The following is a 17,996-nucleotide window of genomic DNA, read 5'->3' as shown; positions in this document are numbered from 1 at the left end:
ATTCCATCAGTTTATTCTGAAAGAACAGGACTTGATTAAAAGGTGAAGCATTTCTTAGAGGTTAGGTTTTGCTGTACTAATTTCAGGTTGGGGCCCACGCTCATTACTAGTAAAAACAAGCCAAGAAAGAGCAACGAGATAAACAGAGAAACGTGAAAATTTAAAGGGAAGGGACTTTGAGAGAATATACATTTTTCAGTGCATAAAAATTGAGAGTAAATTCTCAAGGTCATTTTTTCTCACAGGTCTTGAAAACCCTCTACTGTTGAATTTTCAGAAATTGTAATAAGAACAATTAAAATAAAATAAAATGTTTCCTTGGCAAAATGAGGTGGGGAAAAGAATGAATTTTTAAAGAAGATGAAAAAACATTCAGTCATGGCTCATCTCTTTAAGAATAAAGCTGTTTATTTAAAAATTATATTTCTGTAGCATATAAATCTGGCATTGGCATTTCTGGCATTTTTACCCTTAGGAATTATTCTGACAGTATATTTAAATTTTCTAGATATTTTATCTGTCACCCTACAAAGCAACAAAACCATGCTTAAAATGTACAATGTGAGAGCAATGATTGGTGGCAATTATTCCCTAGATTGAGTCAGAAATAGCTCTGACAAAAATTCCATGTATTAAATAGTGACGTGTGAATAGTGCTTGCTAGGTCAACCCCCTTTAATATAATCTGCTTTGTTTATATTGTAGATTAGTTATGAAGACTTCTTACCAACTACATGTTTACATGATGTTGAGAGGGTAAACAATTCCCTTTTTGAAGGAAACATTCTGATTTTTTTTTAAATTGTGGAAATAGTAGGGGAACATATAGGTGTGTGAGAGAGGAAAGTATTTGATATGAAGGTAATCATACAAAAAATATCCTATACTAGGGGCCCGGTGCACGAAATTCGTGCACTGGTGGGGGGGGATTCCCTCAGCCCCGCCTGCCCCCTCTCACAGACTGGGAGCCCCATGGGGAGCGAGCCTAAACTGCAGTCTGGCCTCCCTCTGCGGGAGGCAACCGGGCTGATCAGGGGAAGGCGCCAGCCCCATCACCCCACTGCTGCAGCCACTGCCAGCCACCACAGCTGCCAAGGTGTTTTCATCAACACGGACTCCAGTATCTTCACCATGAAAAAATGACAACTTTCTTTAGGCATTTTCAATATGTGTCTTTCATAGGATATGACAATTCTTTCTTTCTTTCTCTTTCTTTCTTTCTTTCTTTCTTTCTTTCTTTCTCTCTCTCTCTCTCTCTCTCTCTCTCTCTCTCTCTCTCTCTCTCTTTCTTTCTTTCTTTCATCTTCACCTGAGGATATGTTTCCATTGATTTTTAGAGAGTGTGGAAGAGAGAGGGAGAGACAGAGAGAAACATCAATGTGAGAGGGACACTTTGATTGGTTGCCTCCTGCATGAGCCCTGACCTGGGCCCTGGCCAGGGAGGAGCCTGTAACCTAGGTACATGCCCTTGATCAGAATCGAACCTGGACCCTGCGGTAGGCAGACTGAGGCTCTATCCACTGAGCCAAACTAGCTAGGGCAGGATATGACATTTCTTAGCCCCTTCAGCAGTGGACCTTCATTTTTTCCTCCAGGAGTGTGGTGGAAAAACCCTAGATCACCTTCTTGGATTTTTATTACCCAAGTTACCAAGAACACTGCAAGTGGTGGCATATAGGGAGCTTAGCCAATGAGCAGTCAGAAAAGGTATTTACACTTGAACTGATTTGGCTCAGCTCAGTGGATAGAGCGCTGGCCTGCAGACTGAAGGGTCCCAGGTTTGATTGCTGTTAAGGGCATGTACCTTGGTTGGGGGCACATCCCTAGTGGGGAGTGTGCAGGAGGCAGCTGACCGATGTTTCTCTCTCATCGATGTTTCCAACTGTCTATCTCTCTCCCCTCTTCTCTGTAAAAAATCAATAAAATATATTTTTTAAAAAAGAAAAGGCGTTTCCTCTGCAGCTCATGTGCAGCGGACCCCTTACGTTGGGTCCACTGGGCTAGGGTTGTGTCCCAGCAGCCCGGGGGGCCACGCCCCCAAGGCCGGCAGCCAGCCCCGCATTGTGGGTGCCGGGCTGGGGGCGTGCGGACCCGGGCCACTGCTTGGCGCCTGCGCCTGTAGGCCTGGAGTGGCCAGGGGCGTTCTGGGATCCCAGCCGCTCAGGGCCTATGCGTGGGCCTACAGGCTAGGAGCAGCCTGAGTCCCAAGGATGTTCCCAGGACCCAGGCCGCTTGGTGCCTGCATATGCAAATTACTCCGGCATCGTTGTAGGGTTAATTTGCATACTCACTCCTGATTGGCTGGTGGGCATTGCAGAGGTATGGTCAATTTGCATCTTTCTCTTTTATTAGTGTAGATAATAAAAGCCTAATATGCAAATTGTCCCCTCAACCAGGAGTTTGACCTGGAGTTCGACTGCTCACTATGATGTGTGCTGACCACCACGGGGCAGTGCAGAACATGGTGGGTATTGGCAACGAAGTGCTGGCAGCAGTGGAGGCACTGCTGGCCCCAATGGGCTTCTGGGTGAATCTTCCGGGCCACAGCCACAAGGACTGCAGGGGCTGGTCAGGTTCCCTGTGGGTTTGCACAGGAGCCGGTCTGTGAGGCTGGCAGGGAGAGAGCGCACTGCTGGCCCGGCTTCCATGCAGTGACACTAGGCAGCCCAGAGGCCCAGGCTTCTCCCTGGTCCGCGGCGTCCGGCTGCACTCACTGCATCTCCGTGTGAGGACTCAGGTGGAGGGGGATGTGTAGGGGCCCAGGGGCCCAGGTGCTGCCCAGGGCCCAGAGGTCAGCTGGGACCTGCCCTTCCATGCCAGACGCTCACGCTTCGATCACTGGCCAGGCCTAGATGAATTTAGAGCACCGGGGCTCTAGTATTTTAATAATATATAACATCAGTCATTTCTTTCTGTAAGCCTTTTGCCAGCATATATACAGGTAGTCAATGAACCCACATAAATTGATTAATATGTCCTCCAAATTTATGTCAGTGGAGTTCCCAAATGATAACTTTGTTAATCCCTAAGGAATCCTTCAGATACCTCTACATTCCAATACACTATTACCAATAAATGATTCACTCTTCAGAGGTAAAAAGAAACAGAGTTACGATGTCCTTTGTTTTCTGACTGAAAATCTCAAAAATGTCTATTTCCATTTTCACTGACTGCCGGCAATGTTTGACCTAATAAGACTTCCCCGTCAAACGTGTAGGAGAAAACACATGAACACACACATGCATGCAAATACATGAAGAGAAACACTGAAGCCTCTCGGTGCTACTTGCGACCCTTTAAGACAGCCATTCAAATAACCAAATTTCGTGCAGGTCAATGAAAAATCTATTTCTTTCGCCCCAATTGCCACACAAGTGGTCATTTGTTTCATGAGCGTTTTCGTTGTCTGAAACACCACTTTATTTAAACTCTGTCTACAGGGTCAGGAAATGAACATTTGTCCCTAGGTAGCTCTCTATCTTATGTCAAGACAGAAGAAAAATACAGGAAATCAGCGCTATCTGTATTCTGATGTCACATTTTACTGTTACAATTTTGAATGGACCCAATTTCTTTGTTTTCACTTCTGGTAATATCATGTAGTTACATGAAGAGTAATCTATTTATTTATGTTGGTTGAATCAGTTGCTACCTCACTAAACTAGATGTCTCAGTATTTTCTGCATTCTTCTGCTCTTTTCAAAACTTGTTTCTCTTATGATTCCATATCATCCTCCATTTCTCTATATTTCCCAAGCATACTGGCTTTATAGCAATTGAACTTGTATTTTCTATTGGTTATTTGTTTTCCTGGCACCCTTCTTCACGACCAGTAAGGAACCGTGGGAGTTGCAGAATCTTCCCCAGCTTCCTTGAGAATGAGATGATTTTACGAATTCCCATAGCATGTTAGAGGCACATATTCTCTACTAGACTAGAGCTATCTGGAGGCAAGAACCAAACTGGTTTCATTTGAGGATCCCCAAGGCCTTATATATAGACATGAAATATTTACTAGAGAGCAAATAAGTCAGAAGAAGTAGGAGGAGGAGGAGGAGGAGGAGAGGAGGAGGAGGAGGAGGAGGAGGAGGAGGAGGAGAGGAGGAGGAGGAGAGGAGAAGAAGGAAGAAAATAGATTTTAAAAATCTCATTTGAAGTTAAAGGATTGAAAAGCATAAATGGTAGTGGCTGCCACTTACTCATTTCATTTCCTATCTGCTTTTGACCAGTTTTACAGAGAATCAGGGGGATGTATGTACAGACATTGCCACTGGTAGAACTTTGGTTTCACCTGTCTTCACAGTGTACTAGTCAATATAAGTAAAATGACCCAACAAAGGGGCCACAACATGCCCATTTCTGTTCATTGTACAAACTTAACAATCTAAGTTTAAACAATTAAAAATAATCAGCAATCTTTCTTTTAAAGAAAACAATTCCTTGGTTTGGTATGTTATAGACTATTTACCTATTCCAGTCACACAGAACTGATCATGTGGGAACAAGTAAGCTTATGGCGTACGCAGGCAACACCTCCACTGCATAAAGAGGACATTCATTGCTCTCACACATTCGTGAGGGTGACGGATGAGCACACTGTTCAATAGTCAGCTTTTCCTAAATCAGAAGCACCTGTGGACATACGCTGGCGCCGAGCAGTTTGGGTAAGAGAATGAGACTTCTGGAATAAAACCTCAGCAGGTTGGGAGTGAATGCCATGAGAACGGAGGACAGACCAGGGACAGCAAAATCAGAGCATCTGAACGAAAGACTTCGGCATATTAAGCTGGGTTCCATTTCCCTAGACACTATTTTCCCAGGCAATGGTAAGACATAATTAAGTAGGTACAATATTTTTGCCTTTTCCCAATTCCAACAGAAACTGTGTAATCACATGGGATAGTACTTAGAAACTAACACCCACCCACCACCTCCATGTGGTTCCAAAGACTCACAGGTTCCATTACTGACTCAGAGTACCTGGGTATCTTGGCTGATCGCAAGATTCCAGTCGTGCCTAGAGAAAAACACAGCCACCACTACACTAAAGAGTTTCCTCGGCTCAGACACCCATAGCAAGGTGATGTCCATCTGGGGATTTTTATTCCTGTTCATACTCTAGGCGGATCCCACAAGGAGATGTGTCAGTGATGGACTGAGTTTGCCTACAAAGGGAACCCCAAGTAGATTTCAGCAGAGTAATTTTCTTCTGCGGGCTTTTGAAACAACCACGTTAGTCTGATTTCCCTACAGAAAGCGCCATCAAAGGTTGCAGTAGTTGTTTGTGCTTCACCCTCTCTAAATGATTTGCAAATTTATTCAAACGCAATACGAGGAGATGCTTTATTTGTTGAAATAACTGTCGGCGGTGCCCTGCACAGAAGGGTGAGGTACATCAAGCAGAAACATGGACAGAAATACACTGGTTTAGAAACTCATAAATCCTGATTTGAATCTGCCAACCTGAAAGCCATGTACGGCCCGAATAAACTATTTTTCCTAAATGCTACATCTGATTAAGCCATACCATTAAATGACAGCTGAACTTTAACATTAATATGATATTATTTAAATAACCGCATGATTTTTTTTTTTACACTAAAAATGATGAATGATTCCTAGACAGCTCAATTGACATGAAGAGGAGGACTCTTTAATGAGATTTGACGAAATGGAGACATATGCAGAATGCTCGTTACAGCTCACATCACGGGGCCTCCCAGGGAAGCCAGGGAGGGTGTTCCCTTTTTTCTTCCTTATTGTGTATAGGCACTGAAGCATTCCTTTCACTGGCCACTTCTCTGTGGATTTTGAGTTTTTCTAGGCCATTTGTGTATTACTCTTAATCAGAGAATTGGGTGGTTTATGGTCCTGAATCATGACGATGTGTTTAGGAAAAGGAGGGGCGTGTGGAGTTGGGTCAACATTGGCTGAAAGTGCCCAGAGCTTTAGACTCGCTGCTGATCAGCCTGATAGAGAAATCACGTCGGCCTTGGACACTCAGCAACCACACCTTTGATTGGTTCTTATGCGATCAATCTCTAACCCAGCAAACATACTTTCAGCAAATTATTATCTATTGACACACGATCAGAGAAGACTTATTTTCAAACAGTTGTCTCTACAGTATCAATGAGAAAAATGATTCTCTTCTTTAAATTCCAATTACGTTATTCTAAAGGCAATTCTCAACACCCCCACACTCACATTTCTATCCACAGCTCCAAATGGAAAGTTATGCTTCATAATGCTCTTATTTGTTAGATTCTGAATGTAAAATAATTACATGCTGAATATACCAAAGGAAAAATGGCTCCAATTTTCAGACCAATGGAAACAAAATTACCTGCACTCATTCATTTCTTTCTAAGCTCTCCCAAATATGTTCCATCAAAGTTTAATTACACATAGAAAACATTAACATTTGTTTGCTCACACATGTGAATTCAGATTATCCAGATATGCTTTCAATTATAAAAACCATCTCGAAGTATACATAAAAATCGAGATATTGCCCCAAATAGCATCACTTAAAAAAGAAATGAAAACAAAGGCAACGGCACAGAGCAAATACCAGGGGTGCTCCCGATACCGCAGGCCTGCATTCCCTCTCTAAGAAAGAGACAACCGAAATAGAAAATAAAGTCACGCAGCTCCTGCCATGGGGCCTTCCTCAGGCTATGAAAAAATTCTTCATGTCTAACCCTAATTTTTTTCCATAGCTTGAGGTAACCCCTCAAGCTCAAACCTTCTCTCTAATCTAAGGTGCGCAGACTGTGTCCCTGTCCAAACAAGAGTTAATATCAGTGCTCTGGCATTTCAAAAGGGTCTCGACACAGGGTACTGAGAGCAGAAGCCTGCATGCTTGAAAAGTGCCCGGTTGCAACAAGAGGAGAAACACGGTTAAAAAAAGGGAGAGAGAGAAAGATGGGTCCCTACCTTGCTCTTACCTTCGCAACATCCCCGTCAGGACCCTGGAGCTTTTCCCCAAGTTAGCGTCTGTTTCCCGAAGCTAGGAGAAGAAGGGCAGCATTAAAACAAAAGAAAACAAAAAGTAAAACTGAAGGCAATTGGATTATTTTTTAAAGTGCCCTGGCAAACAATAATTTTCTTTCATGATAGAAAATCAAATTCATAAAAAATGCACTGAAATACATTTTTGACACATGTTCCATCTCAGGAAATTCTTAGATTTAGAAAACTACATGAGATTGATAATCCCAGGAGCTTTAAACTGGATACTTGAACAGGATATAAAAGCAAATGTCTCAAAGGCTGACAAAGTTTGATATATACATAGGTAATTTATTAGTTTTCCTATTTGTGAATATGTAAAGTTCTGGTACTATAACTAGAAGCAGAGTGAACTGAGGAAGGATGAGACCAATGTTTTTAGATTTCACTCCAAGAGATCTGATATACTCCAAAATCTCCCTCAATGACCTTTTCAGCAATAGAGCTAAATAAAATGTCAATGTGGGGGCATTTCAGGATGGGGACAGAAAGAGGAAACTTATTCTTTCTCCAATCCACACTCTTTTGTTTCGTCTTTCATCTTTCCATCCCTCCATCCTCCTAGCCATCTATATATATAAAAGCCTAAGCGACTGTCAGTAGCTATGGTGCGCACTGACCACCAGGGGGCAGACGCTCAACGCAGGAGCTGAAACCACAGGCATGGAAACATGGAATAGACTGATGAATCTCAGAGGGAAGAGGGGAGGGTGGGAAGAGATTAACCAAAGATCTTATTTGCATAGTAGAGGCCCTGTGCACCGGTGGGGTCCCTTGGCCTGGCCTGTGGGGATCGGGCTGAAACCAGCTCTCCGACATCCCCCGAGGGGTCCCGGATTGAGAGAGGGTGCAGGCCAGGCCGAGGGACCCCACTGGTGCACGAATCCATGCACCGGGCCTCTAGTTTTCATATATACTTACATCTATGTGAATGTGACTGTCACAAAGACCCTCAGTTTCATGTCTTATCATTTACTGAATTTGTGAAAAGATGATATCACTTCTACTTACTCTTTCACGTGCTCTCTGTATTTTTTCTCTGTCGTGACTGAGGTTTTCCAACATCTCCTGGCCAATTTGCTCTATGAAAGAGAAAATTTGAGTAAGGAAAGATGACTTTGGGTGTGAGAATAACTTTCAGCAGAAGTACCAAAATGTTAAATAAGTTTATATGACACATCAGATACATATTTCAATTCATGTACTTGAAAAACATATAAAAAGTATTTGATGAATTTACCTATTTATCATAAGTATGATGAGATGTGATTTAAAATTCAACCTATATAACATGACCACCATGGCAATGACGATTTAGAGGTGATAAGACATGCCAAGGCCACCTCAGCATATCACGTGCCAAGATGGACAGTCCAGGTCCAATGGTCTCTCTGTTATCATTGTCACATTTAGCCTTTCGTCTTCACAGGCTATAAATGTTAATGGTTCTACTCTACCCTTCCTCCTTCATTATTGCCCTGTTTTGCATATGTAAATGAAACTCCATTTAGAACAATATTGATTTTAACATATTCATCCCACATAAATAGTCCTCATACCCTCAATTACTGCAGCTTATTGGTAGTAGAACTCTCTCTCTAGGCTTCTGCTCTCTTGAAGTTTAGTGTGTTTTCAGCTACTCTGGATAGTTGAGACAGGGTGAGGTGCACTCGTTAATAAGTAGTTGAGGAGAACTCAAGGGGGAGACAGAAGTCCAGACATTTATATGGTGTAGGCAGGTAGGAATCTTCATTAAAAAGCCATACTGCTGAGTTCCAATGAGGTTTCCCCCTGCTGTGATCATCCCATTTGGTGGCAGTGGTGGGCTCTTTTCTGACTGCAGCATCTTTTACAAGACCTGACACATATTCCGTTGCCTTGAATACATTTTTTTCAGACTCATTCTCTGTCACCTGGGAGGTGCCTTATTCTATCACAGAAGAAGGATGATCTGTCTCACTTCTAGTCTTGACAACTTGTCTGACTACTTTAGTCTAAAGTTCTTTTCTTTTTCTCTTGTGTTGTCTTTTTATCTATAACCTATAACAATAATCTCTGGCTAATAAACTTACAGAAACATTCAAAATGCATTTATTATAATAACAACTAATTTAATAAAGGCATTAACATGTGAAGTGCCCAGTCTGTTTTGTCTTCCAGATGGAAAGTATAGTGTCAGTCACTGGTGATTGACATGGTGTTAAGAAATCACCATGGTAGTTATTTGATTCATGTGTGCATGCTGCCATACTTTTTAGAGGGTCGCCCTAAAAACTGTAGGGCAGTAGCTAGGCCATATGGAGAGCTTAGGCTGTGACCTCACACTGCTTGAGTCTAAATCCCAGTGCTGACACTAGCTGTGTTGCCTCGCACAAGTCATCTAACTTTGTTGTGCCTCATTTTCTTCATCTCTAAAATGGGGATAAAAATAGTTCTATATCATGGGGTTGTTGCAAGGGTTAAGGGTTAAGTAAGATAATCCAGTTAAAAAATTTAGCATAGTGACTGGTCTATAATAATAACTATTTGTTGAATGATAATAATGGAATAAAAAACCCAGTGGACTATTATGACCTTGACCTCCTCCTATCCTGGGTCTGCTATAACCCACTTGAACTGCAATTTTATTCATTGATTAAAACACCTGTCCTACCTTTCTCGTAGAATTGTTGGTATAGCCAAATAAAATAACCTAAGTGAAAATGCTTTGAAAGCTATAGGGTACCATATACATGCATGTAATTGTGTAGTCACAAAATCAATTCACTCAACGAATAATCAAGGAGCCCAGAACTCTGTGCCAGGTTAGATGTAGGGGACAAGGCTCAGTAAACACAAGCTCTTGCACTGCAGGAACTTCCAGGCCAGTGGTGAAGATTTAGCAGTTAAAGGGCAAGTGTTATATTAGAGTTTGCATTTCACAGCACATCAGAAAAAGGAATGTACTGTGAATTCCTTTCATATAGAAACTCCAAGTAGTAAGAAGGGTTAAGTACAATAACATAAGTATATTTTTGATACCTATAAAACTCTGAAAATTCTTTCCAGTGGAGTACTTTCCTATTATAATATCTCCTCTCAGACTGACATTAGCTTTCTATTATTACCTCCATGCAATTTATCCTGAAGGTAAAATTGGATAAGATATGTGGTTCCCAGGGGAGGCATCACAAAAGTTGGAAGATGACACTGATAGTTGAGAAGGAGGAAACAACTAGGGTTGAATTTTTTTCTTTTTTGCATTAACAGCTATAATATTGAATTTTGAATTTTGTACTATTAGGGACTACTGTTACATTGAATTCCTTTAATCGACATAATATAGCATTTTAAAATATATATATTTTTATTGATTTCAGAAGAAGAGGGAGAGGGATAGAAATATCAATGATGAGGGAGAATGACTGATCGGTTGCCTCCTGCACACCCCTACTGGGGATGGAGCCCGAAACCCAGGCATGTGCCCTGACCGGGAATTGAACTGTGACCTCAAACACTGAGCCACACTGGCTGGGCAATATAGCAATTTTAATTCATTTCCAACTTAGAATCCCTAATATTGATGAACACCATCAATACTGGAATTATTTCAGCGAAATACTATTTATATAATATTTTCTCCTATCAATATTGATGGTATTATAATATATAATTTCAAATGAATAGGAAGTAGGAGATTATTACTCCTACTTTATTATTATTATTACCATTGTGTTTCACCAGCATAATGCTCCCAATAAGTATTTGTGGAATAAATCAAGCAATGAGAAGAATGAAATAAAGTGAAAAATGGAGTATATGAAAGGTTTGTGATCTATTCTTGCTGTCCAAGTATATCCAGTGTGGCACTGGAGAAGTCCACATTGATAGGCAGCTAATAGATCCACAGTTCTATCAGGTTCGCAGGGGAAAAACTCCAGTCTGAGTGAATCTATAATCTGGCACCGAAGAAATCAGTGGAACAAGAGGCGAAGAGCCCAGGCCTTTCCAGGAGGCATAAATCCCTCCTTCGGTCTCGTTGCCTCCTGGGAAACATCTCAGCAGCCTAAGCATTAACCCTGTCTGGCAAGAGAAGAGATATTGGCAAGGATGTACAAGTCAAATAGACATTTGTTGGATGTAATTATTTTTTCATTTCTTACTTGCTACCTTCAATTGTAAACTCCCAACAAAGAAAATTCCAGGCCAAACATATTAGAAATGCTTACTCTTGTAGAAAAAAAACAACACAACTTTTCAAAGAAAGTTATGTAAGTTTTTTTTTTCCCCATTAGGTGTTTCCCTATCCCAATCAAACCAAAATAAAACAAACAACTTAGAGGGGATCTTAGAAAAATAGATTGTCCTTAAAAAAATAGATTGTCCTTGGTCAGAATAGTATTAGACATTTAGGAATTATTTTAAAATTACTAACATTGTTAGGTTTACTTTTCTTGAATAATTGAACTTAAGATGCAAGCATTCACCAGGACACCAATGAAGAACACAAGCTCACAGGCCTACACCAATGCAGATGCAATACCCAAGTTTAGAGTTTTCAGTTTCAAACTTTCAAAATACCTTTAGAATGGGAATAGTCATATTCCCTTATGGAAATAATTTGAGAAATTATAAATTGTAGAAATATTCCACTGTTGACTGTGTGAGGATCGTCTTGAGAGTCAGAAACAACAGGAAGCATAAGAGAAAATCAAAACCGATGCTACAAGCTGGAATTCTCCATGTCAGCATGAGCAAGATGAATGGATTCATGGGGAGAAAAGTTCCTTCCTGCACTTCTCTGTCCTTCCCACAGGGGTGCTCAGAACCATCCTGGGAGCATGGCATTCCAGTTTAGAAAGCGAGCCTTTGTTTTCACAATGACCCAGAATGAATCATATCCTTGATCCGTAGCCCTTTTTATTGGGTCACAAACTGCAAAATGGGTTTTGGCTAACATTTCCTCTCTTTTCCAATATATTGGAGGGAGGAGAGAGTATGCAATAGGCCTTCAGCACTTTTCTGCCCCATAAAGGAATGAAGCAGTTAGCAGGGAACCACAAATCTAGCAAGATAATGTCCTGAAAGACTGGCCTAAGATAGGATTTATTTGAGGAGCTTGTACCACTGAAAGCATCATTGCTGTCCATTCATAAAATAATCACGCTACCTGAACCACCATGAGACTGACCTGAATGAACATAAAAAATATTATTGAACTTGTAGATTGGAGATGAGCAGATTAAAATATTCTCTATGAGAGGGTAGAAATGATTGATGCTCATGTTTCTTCCAGGAAGACTGTGATAAGTCAGGAATGAAAATTGTAATACCTGAGCTTCTCTGTCCAATAGGGAACCTACTGGCCACATGGGGCTAGTTAAATGAATTAAAATTAAATAAAACTTAAAATTCAGCTCCTCCATCGACACATTTCAAGTACTCAGTAAGTACATGTGGTAATGGTCACTGTATTAGAAAAACACAGAAATACCCTCTTTAGAAAGATCTCCAAATTCCCGAATTTAAGACTCACTTAGAAGAAATAAAGTAGTCATTTAGAGATTAATTTAGGTAAAACACTTCCTTTCTCTGGGCCTCAGTTTCCTTAATGTAAAAGGACAGTCTTGGAGAATCTTTAGTGGCCTTTCTGTCTCTGGAATGTTAGGATTCAACGACTCTATAAAATCTTAGTGTCTCCTTTTCTCTATAGAGCATTAAAGCAAACTAGAGCACAAAGAGCCAAATGAGGCCCACAAATGTATTCCCATTCCCTGTCCAATGTTAAAACAACAACCAACTCAAACTTCAATGCTTTTAAGCAGGTTACATACTCTCCAGCTTATCCAAATCTACAGTGTTGGACTGACTGCTTCATGCAGTAGCCTGCTTGGCCTCTGCGGATGTCTGCATTTACTATGAAGTATAAAATATTTACAAGCACTTTGATGATGACACTATTCTAGAAAATTATACATTCATATAAACTGAAGGTAAACTTATGCATTCTTAGTAGAAATATAGCAAAAAAAAAAAAATGTAGCCCAGGATTCAGGTTTCTTTCTTTCTTTCTTTTTTAAGAAATTACGATTTAACACTACCTCTTAGCAGGTGAGTACATACTCTATTTTGCTTTAAGATGATCAAATCTATCATTAAGCAATTAAAAAAAGCAACAGCGCCACTTTCATCAAAGTCATAGCAGCAGAACCTCCCCTTAGTTACCCGGTTTGCTGCAGATAATTAATAAACACTATTCCCAGAGCCCTCAGACATCAGTCAAGGAAGCTGTGCTATCAATAATGATGCTCTGGCATGAGCAGGTACTATGTAAATTGAGGTTGTTAAACAAAAGGAACCATGTTAATTACAGCTCCATTCAAAAATGAGAATGAATCAGCTCTATTCTATGAAACAAGACCAGAGCCCCAGGAAAGACATTCCCTTTTCACAATTCAGTGTAAAAGTCAGGAGATGAAGTGGCAGACAACCTGAATGGGCAAAACTGTCACAACACATCCCAAAGGCTCACTTGTGGAATGTACCAAACACGCATTTACTTAACAGACAAGGGAGACGTGAACGGCATTGTCCAGATCCCCGGGTTGAATGAGTCACTCATTCTAAAAACAAAACAAAAAGTGCCGTACACACTATTGACAAGTGCCTAGAAAGTAATTAGAAAGCCTTCTGAGAAATCATTCTGGGCGGAGTTGTGAACTGCACACATTTCTATCACTGAATGTACAACCTTCTAATTATCTCCTTATTCGGAAGTCACAGTTGGGTGGACCGCAGAACTTCTATGACTGGCAAACATGCTTTGTTTTTATGAAACACAATTTTAAGCATTTCATAACATTAAAATAATTAAAAAAAGAACCCCAGGAGATTTCATATAGAAAGTAGACTTATAGCTTCTTTCACAATTTGGAATATGAGCCTGCACTGAGTCCACACTCCCACATGTACTTGAGTTGATCATGTTACTGTGAAAAGTAGGTAATCCGAAGATAACATTCCAATCTCCCCTCCCGCCAGCCCACCACTCACATACACTTATGGCATAAAACATATTTATGTTCAGAGCGGAATAGAACACTTTGCTCAGTGTTTTGGCAATTAAAACCACAGAAACTCAATGTTATGTGTGAATACAACATGATACCAGGATCACTGGCCTTGGTATTCCTTCTCTTGATATTTCCTTCTATGGTCCTAGTTTGACTTGAAGCTAGAAGGGAAAGATGGCCCGAAGGGCAGAATCACTCCTCTCCTTTTGATTCAGCTATGTAGCACTAGATGCATGTCAATATATAAACACAGGTAATAGACACACAAGGCTTGTAATCTTCAGGTTTAAACACTGAAAATCATTGAGATCACGTCAATTTGAAAATATGAACTGGCTTCCTTCACTTAGCTTAATGTTTTCAGGGTTCATTCATGTTGTAGCAGGTATCATACTTTTTTGTGGCTGCATAATATTCCATTGTATGGATAAACCACATTTTGCTTATCTATTCATCTATTGGTAGATATTTTGGTTGTTTCTACCTTTTGGCGATTGTGAATAGTATTGTTATGAACATTTGTGTACAGATATTTGAATATATGTTTTCAGTTCTTTTGGGTATATGCTTAGTAGCAAAATTATTAGATGATATGGTAATTCTGTGTTTAACTTTTTGAGAAACCAAAAGACTATTTTTCAGATTTTACATTCCCACCAATAATGTACAGGGTTCTAATTTCTCATAGTTTTATTCCCACCTCCTCCTTTTTAAAGTATAGTTTATCTTAGCAGGCATGAAGCAGCACCTCATTGTGGTTTTGACTTGCATTTTCCTAATGACTAATGATGCTGAGCATCTTTTTTTCATGTGCTTATTGGCCATTTGTATATCTACTTTGGAAAAATGTCTATTCAAGTCCTTTGTCCATTTTTAAATTGGCTTGCCTTTTTTGTTGTGGAGTTGTAAGAATTCTTTATACACCCTAGATGCTAGACCTTTGTCAGATATGCGATGTGTAAATGTACCTCTCATTCTGCAGGTTGTCTTTTCACTCCCTCCATAGTGTCTTTGATGTCCAGAAGTTTTAAATTTTATTAGAGTCCAATTTACCAATTTTTTCTTGTGTTACTTGTAATTTTGGTGTCATATCTAAGAATCCATTGTCAAATCCAGGCCATGAAGATTTAACCTCATGTTTTCTTCTAAGGGTTTTATAGTTTTAGTTCTTGCACTTAGGTCTTTGATTCGTTTTGATTTAAGTTTTGTTTCTGGCTCGAGGAAGGCGGCCACAGAGCTATTACTGATTCACACAAAATATTTAGAATTCGTCTGAAAGAAGTTACCATCTTCTTAAACATTTTACATATTTCTTAAAATTCTAATTTGTATCCTAACTCGAAGCCTGGACCAATATTTTCACTGAATCATAAATTAAAATATTATGTTTTATTCAGTGTTTTTTTTTTTCTCATTATTTTGATGATTCTGGGCACTCTGAAAGCAGACACCTAGATTACAACATGAGGAAGGAACACAGATATATAGGCATACTTTGTTTTATTGTGCTTTTCGCATACTGTGCTTTTATTTTTTTTTTTAAACAAATTGTAGGTTTGTGGCAACCCTGTGTTGAGCAAGTCTGTTGGTTTCACTTTTTTCTAACAGGCTTAGATGATGGTTAGTATTTTTTAGCAATAAAGCATTTTTTAATTAAGGTATGTACATTGTATTTTAAATATAATGCTCTTGCACACTTCACAGACTACAGTGTAGTGTAAACATAACTTTTATGTGCACTGGGAAATAAAAAAATTTGTGTGACTTGATTTCTTGCAATATTTGCTTTATTGTGGTGGTCTGGAACTAACTCTGCAGTATCTCTGAGTTAGGCCAGTGCTGAATAAATGAAAAAAAGAAACGTATTGAGTCTGAAGAAACACAGGACAATGGATACAGGCAGAGGACAGGCCTTGACCATCAATGCTGCTGAATTCAAGCACTAAGAAACACAGAGTTTTGTCCTAGCTGGTTTGACTCAGTGGATAGAGCTTCAGCCTGAGGACCAAAGGGTCCTGGGTTTGATCCCAGTCAAGGGCATGTACCTTTGTGGCAGGCTCCTCAGGCCCTGGCCCTGGTGGGAGGAAACCAATCAATGTGTTTCTCTCACATCGATGTTACTCTGTCTTTCCCTCTCTCTTCCACTCTTCCTAAAAATCAATAGAAAAATATCTTGGGTGAGGATTAACAACAACAATAACAAAAGAAACACCAATTTTGACCTAGAGGATGATCAATAGTCAAAAAATATCGGGCAGGAAATCATGTTGGAAATTTTGAGAGGGAAACTGAGGAATTGAGAAGATTGATACAAGGTGGCTTAGAAACGAAATAAATTAGCATTTGGAAATAAAAATTCAGAGAGACAAAATAAGTCTGTTTCTTTAAATTTTCAACAAAATGTCATTCCTGCTATCCACATCACTCATCCTGAGAGCAAAGTCAACAAACATGTGCCATTCATGCTGTCATTCTTTAATCCTAACATCCAGCAAATAGCACTAACCAACCACATTGCTGGGAACACAGCATTAACCAACCACATTGCCTGGAACACAGAGAGCATTAACCAATCACATTGCCTGGAACACAGATAACATTAACCAATCACATTGCCTGGAACACAGATAGCATTAACCAATCATATTGACCCAGAACAATGTTTGCTGGCAAGTAGCCCTGTCCATGCAGTGCGCCAGGCAATCCGCTCCAAATGATCAGGGTGGGCACAGGGGACAAGACCTATTTGCTATCCTGGAGCTCTAGCACTGGGTCTTTTTCACTTGACATCAGAGAATACCCATTTTCAGCGTCCAGTTAGTCTCTCATTCTTAAATTCTCTGCTATTTATTCCATTCAAAAGTCTGAGTGAGAGGACTGAAATTGGAAGTGGACAGCCAAAGTCACAGGCTCTCATCTGGGGTGAACTTTTGTTTCGGATCAGACACATTCATAGAATTTTTAATAAACACAGTTGTGTAGACCTCATTCCAGGCTGACGAAATTAGAATCTTTGGAAGTGGGGCTCAGACATGTATTTTCTTAAAAACTGCCAGAAGTCAAGTTAAACGCTTTGTTAAGGTCTGTTGGCCGCCATTCCTTAGCATTCTATAATACTACATATCTGGCCCTGCTATAGAAATTTACCCCTTTAACTGTGGTTTCCTGGGACTCGAAAGATTTACTTAAGGAATTATGAAACAAGGAATAGTTCCAAGTTGTCTCAGTTAAGTTGATTTCAAGGACAAGATTCATCACATTTCTTAGTGTCTTATTTAAAGACCACCACCACACTTCTTCCCCTTCCCGATTAAAAAAAAAATTTTTTTTTACAAATACAGGAAATAATTCATTTTTACTATTGAATAATGTAAGCTATGTAATCCAACATATTTTCTTCTTTGGCCTGAATCCTAGGAAGTTCTGGTGAGTTTAATTCTTAATTGTTACAACATTATTCTAGGATTTTTTATATAGCAAGCCATTCTCCCACTCCAAAAAGGTCCAAATCTCCCCTTTACTTCTTGGCTTGTCCTCTGTCCTGAGTTAAAATTTTCTGCTCTTGGTATGCCTACCTGGTCTTTTACCGTAAGCCACTTCTTTTTGTAGAAGTAGATAGGGCATAGATCAATCAATCAACAGAAGTAAGCCAGATTGTGAAAACAAAGATTCTTGGGCCCCATACCGACAGCTTCTAACTCTGTAGGTCGGGACCGGGGCCCAAGAAGTTGCATTTCTAACAAGTTCCCAGATGATGCTGTTGCTGCTGGGACGAAGCTTTGAGAACCACTGGTCTAGAGTAGGAATCTGCAAACTAGGGCCCTGAAGCCAGTCCATCCTGTGGCCTGTTTTTGTAAATAAAGTTTAATGGAAACATATGTAAATAAGCCAGAGCAATCTACAGAAAACTAAAATCTAAGGGGGTCTGGG

General features: G+C 40.0%; 1 protein-coding gene across 4 annotated transcripts in view; it reads right to left on the bottom strand.

Moving 5' to 3' along the window:
• VTI1A (vesicle transport through interaction with t-SNAREs 1A) overlaps positions 1-17,996 on the bottom strand; it is a 314,565-nt gene that overhangs the window by 127,045 nt on the left and 169,524 nt on the right. For 2 of the 4 annotated variants that reach the window (XM_008144314.3, XM_028149436.2), the window contains 2 exons: positions 8,026-8,096; positions 6,951-7,012 (listed from right to left, as the gene is read on the bottom strand). In XM_008144314.3, coding sequence (XP_008142536.3) covers positions 6,951-7,012; positions 8,026-8,096 — 133 coding nt within the window. Of the gene's footprint in view, positions 1-6,939; positions 7,013-8,025; positions 8,097-17,996 lie in introns of all 4 variants that reach the window. The other 2 variants (XM_028149438.2, XM_028149441.2) reach the window with 1 other exon arrangement.

Source organism: Eptesicus fuscus, chromosome 17, assembly GCF_027574615.1.
Source record: "Eptesicus fuscus isolate TK198812 chromosome 17, DD_ASM_mEF_20220401, whole genome shotgun sequence".
Lineage (NCBI taxonomy): Eukaryota > Metazoa > Chordata > Mammalia > Chiroptera > Vespertilionidae > Eptesicus > Eptesicus fuscus.
Note: the sequence above shows the minus strand (reverse complement) of the source record. Positions and strands in the feature narration are given on the sequence as shown.